Source organism: Lathyrus oleraceus, chromosome 6 (assembly GCF_024323335.1).
Source record: "Lathyrus oleraceus cultivar Zhongwan6 chromosome 6, CAAS_Psat_ZW6_1.0, whole genome shotgun sequence".
Classification (NCBI taxonomy): Eukaryota; Viridiplantae; Streptophyta; class Magnoliopsida; order Fabales; family Fabaceae; genus Lathyrus; species Lathyrus oleraceus.
In genome coordinates, this window is record NC_066584.1 from 113,316,670 (window position 1) to 113,325,049 (window position 8,380).

The window sequence follows — 8,380 nt, forward strand, 5'->3', positions numbered from 1 at the left end:
GAAGAAGATCATGATTCAAGGTTGGATTTGGGTTACCGATTTGGTTTTGTTTCAAACTTATTCAAATCTAGTTTTGCTAGTCTGAATATGTTGTTACAATGCTCACTGAATTGTTCTTCATTCTCATTGTTTCTTTAAATTGTTCGAAAATCTAATTGAGATGGGTTGATAATTTATTCTTCAACTTTTATTTTGATGTCTCGGCCTATTTGACTAGATCGTGATTTAATTGAATTTTTTATTAATTAATTTGTTACCATGTTAACCGTCGAGTTTATTCACCAAATTCAAAACTTGAGTTTGATGCTCGTCAATTCATGCTTCATATTTTTTTTTTTTGCAATTTAGCTCTGCATTCCTGCGTGAGTTCGTTGGATTGTACACGTGAAACATGAGTGTTAGGCTCTGGATTTAAATTTTTTCTATTTTTTTCCCACTGGATTAGGCTCTATTTCCCATCAATTTCTTTGTGGTATTTTTTTAATCTATTAGAGAGTTGCAGATTCTTATGCATCCATCCATTTTGCTTTAAAATGGATTAATCATATAATCATTTGTATTATAATATAATTCTTATTTTTATTTATAAAAAAAGTATTTTATTTAAATTATATTTTGTGTGAAAGATTGTGTAAATATAACTTTGCTAATAATTACAAAGATCAAAACATTACTCAACAAAAAAAATTGCTTTCTGGTTTGTCACCAGGTTAACTAAGGATCAAATGCAATGGTGAAGTGAACCTCTCTAACTTTTGACAAGTCTAACCTGATCCATATTGCAATTTCTTTGGTTTTTCCTCTTCTTAATGCAGTAAGCATAAGGCCAAAGGAAAGAACATGTCCTCAAATTCATCAACCTTTGTCAATTCTCCATAAATCAGTGGTAGTGGATATGATAAAATTTTATATAACTAACTCTATGTGAACCTGAGCATGTAAACAAAAAACCATTCATGCATAACACAAGAAAACGGTAAAACTCCATATATATAAAATATTGTATTAAAAGGGAAATTAATCATCAAATAGAGTATTAAAACAAATGCTGTATCTTCGTGTCAAGCTCTCGTATAATACAAATAGACAAGATCTTAACCGAAGAATATATAAGATTCTTTCCTTCTTCTATGTTTTCCGACCATCTAGAATGTTCTGCAACTCCATCGGCCGACACGGAACAACGAGAGTTCCCTTCTGTCTGAAACCATACTCCTCCCAAGCTTCATCAAGCAATCCCACAAAAGCTGGATCAGTCAGGTAATCTAACCCAACTATAAACCTTCTTGTTTCATCACCCTTCCTTGCAAGAACAGCAAAGTAGCCTTTCATAACATCATCAGCCAACTCAGTTGTGGTTGTGCCATGATCATCATTACAGTAACTCAATGCATGCTTTCTTGGTACAAAGTGTGATAAACTCTTTTGTACCTTCCCAACAAAAGAACTAAGCATTTTGAAATAGTGAATAATTAGAGAACTATATATTAACTAGTATTTGAATTAGTGAGAACTTGGAATATAATTTTGGGTGTTAAGTTTGGCTATTTATGATGATTTAGAACACGATATTTCTAAAATCTAGGTTATACGTAGCCTCTTCATATACGGTACCGGTGGGTCAAGCCCTATATATTGCATTCATTGCAATTATATGATAGGTCAATTCCTTCCATCTCATTAGCCAAAGTGAACCTTACTTTCAAGGGAGGCCCAAGATTTTGTTGTCTCTAGCCAAATCCAATGATCTTATTGTGTGATGATATGTTTGTCTTTGTTAGGTAAGCTTGCTTATCTCCATGCACAATTGTAGAAACTAGTCTTTGAAATGCAAGTGGATCATAAAAAATTAATTAAGATGGTAATTCAAATCAATTCAAAACAAAACAAAAACCGATAATTTTTTTTCCGGCTTGACAACCGAATCAAACAGATGAAAACTAATATGGTTTGGTTTGGTTTTCGCTTCTAGTTTTTATGAACCGAAAAATTAATGAACTGAACTGATGGTTATAATTACCCACTTATTCTTTTATTAAGCTTATTATTAAGCTCAAATTTTATACTAGCTCAGCCATTCTTCATCCTTGTTTACACTTCGTTCCTTTTAGCAAAACATGTGGTCAACAACCAAACTCCAAACAAACAAAATAGAAATCTTAAGTCACAAAAACTTGTTTTCACCAAACTATTGCTCTCGCCAACCACTGCCATTGTTACTCTCGCCATTGTTGTTCTGCTCTGTTTTGGTCGTCTCCTTCATGTTTTAAGTTCTCTTACTTAGTTTTCATCCCTTTTTACCTTTTTTCTTCTTCTTCTTTAATAATTTTTTTTAGTTTAATTACAAAATAGTTTTGATGTGTGTTTGAGATGTAAAGCATGTTAATTTCTGTGTATTGCAACTTATTATTATTATTATTGTTATATTTTATTTATTATTACTTTGTATGAATTAAGTACAATTTTTAAATTGTTTGAAAAGTAAAATATGAAATAGATGAAATAAATTATATAAAATATATTACTTAAAAAAATAGAAAATGCAGAGAAAAATATAATAGGAGAGAATACATAAATAAATATAATATTTGAGAAAAAACATTATATACCGATCAATCGAACTGAATCAAACTGTTTAGTTTGGTTCAATTCTATTTAAAACAAATACAAAAATATGAACCAAAGCAAATCGATAGAGATATCATCGGTTCGAATATATTTTAATCAAAAAGTTTTTCAAACCAAACTAATTATACCCCTAACAGTCTACCGCTTATATCCATAAACCAAGTACAATTTGAAGGTGTGAAAAACATAAGAAAATGGGGTTTGAATTGAGTTTTACAAAACAAAAGTTTTTTTACCAACTCAAGAACACCACTTTGTTTGAAGGTTTATTTTTCCAAGAAGGGAAAGACACTCAAGGATTAAAGGCTAGATGTTAGAACAAGAATTGGATATGAATTTATACCTTGATTTTTTATGAGAACAATAATGTATTTGTCTAGAGCAATTTTGGTACCCTAATGATTTGTTATTGTGTAGCTTTAACAGACAATTCTGACTCTGAATATATGGCGTGCAACGTCATCCGTTTTTGAACAATGTGTTCCAAATTCACTTATACGCCAATTATTAGAAGTTTTGAAAGATGTTCAATATTGCTGTTGCAATGCTCTTTCTGCTTCTATGCTGATTCACTCTTGAGAAGCTTCTGAGGAGACACCATGTTGCTGTTGCAATATTCTCTCAATTCATGCTTCTAGACGCGACTATGATCACCAAACTTCGGAAGAATGGAAAGCTTCTGAATTTGTGTTATATAGTTGAAGATTCTGAAGATATCAAGCAAGACGATTGAAGTTATCAAGGTTCTGATTGAAGATTCAGAAGACTCTGAAGATTTTTTAAAGAAACTGAAGATCTCAAGGCAGACTACTGACGGTGTCAAGGTTCTGACCAAAGATTCTGAAGTTTTTGAATCCAGCTTTATGTTTGTAAGACCCTTCAAGCTAGATGTCGACACAGAAGCAAAGGTAGGCGCAAACCCTCCATGCATGAAATTTGGTGGCATCCCCCACGGGAATCCAGCAGGCATTGACGGACCGGATTGAGTAGCAGCAACAAGATCTCCCTTATTAATTGAGGTGGCAGATCTGATGGCCGAGCGCGCGTATTCCATAATTGTCCTTAGTTAATGCGTTGCAGGCTTCGTAATCAGAACCACAGGTTGAGATTAAAACATTTTAAATGGATCATGTGGCTGAGATGTGTGACAACAAATCGTCGGAACTAGGGCTCCAGTCTTCTTCTCTGGTGGTCCTCACCGGACTGGTCCACCATTAACCATCACCAAAATGAAAAACAAGGACATGGATTCAAAGAAAACATGCTCAGGAGCTCGAATCTGGCCTCAATTTTCTCCAATTCCAGGTATATAAAAAGATACAAGGATTTGAATTTTGAGGATCATTAACTCAGTTGCTTCGATTTAACCTCAAAGCAACTCAATCTTGTTGCCTATATTGGTAGGACTTCAGCCAACCAAAAATCACAAATAATAGTGAAGAATTGAGGGAGAATCAAAGAGATGAAAATTCTAGAAAATTACCTTCGAGGGAGCTTCAAACTTGCTTGATCTTTATTCCAATTATGCTTGTCTTTGTATCAGAAGCTTGTAGGAAGTGATTAGGATCAAGAAATGGCCTGGACTCTTGGAGTTTCAATCTCAAAATAGATGGATTTTTGAAGCTCAATTTTCAAATGAAAACCTTCAAGATTATCCTTTAATGGTGAGGATTTAGATTGCAGGTTCAAAGCTTGGGCATGAGGTCCCTAATTCTGAGCAATGAGGGTTGTATTTATAGCCAAAGAGATTCATTTTCACACACTTCCAAAAATTGCCAATTTTAGTAATTTTCTCTGCATGCTTGTATGGGCGTGTGATAGGCCCATCAAGTGATGTATTCAGGTCCAAAAACGAGTGAGAATCATGTTTAAATCATCTCAATTGGCCATGCATTTGTGTATGAAACGTGGAAGTGAAAGTCATCCAAATGGTACCTCACATTGCACCCATGCGCAAGCCCTTTATTCTTTGGCCAAATGAGGTGATTTTGGAATTTTTAGAAAGGTGAGATCAAGGGGAACAACTTTCATGTTGAACACTTTTTTATTTTAAGTTTGGATCATGATTAATTTTGAGGTGGAAGTTTAGGAAATCAAACATGTTTGAAAATTTTCTAAGTCCCAAGTCAAATGTTCACTTCTTCCATATTGAATAACTTTTTCTATGTACTTCAAATGAGAAATGTTCCTTCATCAAAGTTGTCACTCTTTCAAATCTATTCAATTTGGTCAAAAATTTGACCTAATTTGGATTTGTCATGAAGGAGTTATGCATTTTTGAAGTTGAGGAAAATCACTTGTTCAATGGTATTGACCCAAAATGACCTATAATATTTCCTCTTGGCACATGCATTTGCAAGTAGAATTTGAACTTCCTCCAAACATAAAAGTTGAATTATACATCTTTAATTTGATCATGAAAATTTAATGGTTTTCATATCATAAAAATTTAGCAAATTATGGTCTTGGGAAGTTGATCTCCAAACTAGGGTTCAGACAAAATGACCTATAATATTTCACCATAAAAAATAACTTTCCAAGCAAAACTATCTCTTGAATTCAACATGAAAGTTGTTTGGAACATCATTTTGAGTAACTTTGATTTTGGAATCATTTTCATGTGACAAAAATTGTAGGAGATATGGTCTAGGGAACCCCAGTTTTGACTAGTTGATTTTCTCTGATCAACCATCATGCACCATCTTGTTAGCTTGTTATTCTCTTGACTTTTGGGACTCATGGAGGATCATATATGTGTAAGTGTAAGACCCCAATTTTGACCATAAGATCCCTCATGCTATCTCATCACATGCATTAGCATTGGGATCACACCTTGGCATCCTCCTTACCCATTCATTCATTGGGTTTGCAGTGGGAGAGATCACCAAACACATTTGATTGTATCATACTTAATTTTTCTTCGTTTACTAACCAAAATACCAAAAATATGTCAATGTATAGTTTGTTGCTTTTGTAGGTAGTATGTATGCTCACATATGCTCTATCAAGCTCATATCTAGGGTTTAAGACCCTCGATGCAAGGAGTACAATCAAGAAATGGTTCACATTGACTTTAATTATCATATATTGATTCCCATGATCTTCACATGTTATTTTGGTCAAGAAATCATCAAGAGTTTGGAGTTTGTTTGCCTTGGAAACTTTGATTCATCTTGGTATCTTGTGTGACTTCTTCAATAAGTTTCTTCAACAATTGATCAAATATTTCAAGGGATACTTCATATTTCATCATCTTATGCATATATGACCCTCCATGAGTCCCAAGAGTCAAGAGAATGTCAAGCTAGCAAGATGGTTCATGGTGGTTGACCAGAGAAAGTCAACTGGTCAAAACTGGGGTTCCCTAGACCCTATATCCTACAATATTTGTAATATGAAAATGATTCCAAGATAAAATTTACTCAAAATTACATTCCAGACAACTTTCATGTTGAAGTGAAGATCTAGTTTTGCTTCGAAAGTCATTTTTTATGGTGAAAGATTATGGGTCATTTTGTCTGAACCCTAGTATGGAGGTCAACTTCCCAAGACCATACCTTGCTCATTTTTTATGAGATTAAATCCATTAAATTTCCATGATCAAATTCAAGGTGTATAATTCAACATTTATGTTTGGATGAAGTTCAAATTCAACTTCCAAATGTATGTGCCAAGAGTAAAGATTATAGGTCGTTTTGGGCCAATACCATTGAACAAGTGATTTTCCTCAACTTCTAAAATGCATAACTCCTCATTCCAAATCCAAATGAGGTCAAATTTGTGACCATAATGATTACTTTTGAAAGAGATACAACTTTGATGCAGAAATGTTTCTCATTTGAAGTCCATAGAAAAAGTTATTCAAGGTGGAAGAAGTGAACATTTGACTTGAGACTTAGAAAATTTTCAAATATGTTTGATTTCCCAAACTTCCACCTCAGAATTCATCATGATCCAAGCTTCAAATAAAACTTGTTCAACATGAAAGTTGTTCTCCTTGATCCCACCTTTCCAAAAAGCCCAATATCATCTCATTTGGCCAAAGAATGAAGGACTTGCGCATGAGTGTAAGTTGAAGGACCATTTGGATGTTTCCACTTCCATTTTTCATACACATTTGCATGGCATTCCAACATGAATTCAGCATGATACACACTCATTTTTGGATCAGAACACATCATTTCACGGGCTTAGCACACGCCCATGTAAACATGCAAAGAGAATTTTGAAATTTTGCCAAAATTGGAAGTGTGTGGAAATCAATATCCTTGGTTATAAATAAGACCCTCGTTGCTCAATATTAAGGACCTGATGCCCAAGCTTTGAACCTGCAACCCAAAACCCTCACCATTGAAGGATAAACTTGAGGATTTTCTTTGAAAATCGAGTTTCAATTCTCCATTTGTTTTGAGATTGAAACTCCAAGAGTCCATACTTCTCCTTGATCCATTTCACCTCCATTAAGCATCTGAAGCAAGGCCAAGCATAATTGAAAGCAAGATCGTGTCAATCTGAAGCTCCATTGAAGGTAAATTTTCAGAATTTTCATCTCTTCGATTCTGCCTCAATTCTTCACCATTCTTGTTGATTTTTGGTTGTCTGGAGTCCTATCAATGTAGGCAAGAAGATTGAGTTGCTTTGAGGTCAAATCGAAGCAACTCAGTTCATGATCCTTAAAATTCAAATCCATGTATCTTTTTATATACTTGAAAATGGACAAAATTGAGGCCAGATTCGTGCTCCTGAGCATTTTTCCTTCAAATAAGTGTATTTACTTTTCATTTTTCATAAGGTTTTGGTTGGACCAGTCCGGTGGCTCTCACTGGAGAAGATGACCGGAGCTAAGGCTCCGGTGGTGTGTTGGTTCAGTCCAGGCCATCTATTCCATTTGAATTGTTTTAATCTCATGTGTCCAAACAGATTACCATGCCTGCAGTGTGTTTGGCTCGTGAGCATGTGGAACGCGCGTTTCTAGCCATTTGATATGCCACCTCAATTAATGAGGGAGATCAAATGCCTCTTTTTTTTCTGTTTATTTCATTTAATCCCTTATTTTTTATTAATTCATATTAATTTCATTTTTAATTCAAAGTATTTGGGACTTTCACCAAAAAAAATCTAATATTTTCCTCTTTCATTTTAGGATTTTTTTTTGGATTAATTTTGATATTTTCCATGATTTAATTGTTTTTGTGCATATATTTAAATGTTTAAAAATACTTATGACTTTTCAAAAAAAAAATGTCTAAGGTCCTTTGACCTTGTTTGACCTAGGATAAATCTCTTGGCCATTTTTTGGTGTTTTGAAGAGGTTTTAGGTTTTTGATCAAACATAATTTAATTTAAGTGCATTTTAATTTGATTTTAAATTGATTAATTGTGTAGAAATTATGTTGAGCCATTTTTATTGACTTGTGAAGTTTGACTATGTGTTTGGGCCTTGGTCAAGGTTGATTTGACTTTTGTTGGATTAAAATCATTGGATTTGGGGGATTGATGAAATAAACATTTCATCTCCCAAAATGAATGAATGATTTTAATTTGATAAAAGTTCTCCCATGACCAATTTGTGTTGATCTCATCTCCCCTCCCTCTTCATCTTCAATCCCATTATATCTCATCCCTTTCATTGACCAATGAAGTCTCAATATCCTAAGGCTAATTGGTTCATCAATAACTTTGTGTTAGATGAACCAATACAAGTATGGAAGAGATTAGATCCATCCTTTGATCATTTTATTTTTATGTGTGG

At 33.9% G+C, this 8,380-nt stretch overlaps 1 protein-coding gene across 1 annotated transcript; it reads right to left on the reverse strand.

Annotated features, from left to right (window-relative positions):
- Nucleotides 1–989: 989 nt before the first annotated feature.
- Nucleotides 990–1,540, reverse strand: LOC127092942 (auxin-responsive protein SAUR32). The gene has a single exon (XM_051031832.1). The coding sequence runs from the start codon at nucleotides 1,453–1,455 to the stop codon at nucleotides 1,129–1,131; it is 327 nt and encodes a 108-aa protein (XP_050887789.1). The 5' UTR covers nucleotides 1,456–1,540; the 3' UTR covers nucleotides 990–1,128.
- Between the last annotated feature and the right edge of the window lie 6,840 nt (nucleotides 1,541–8,380).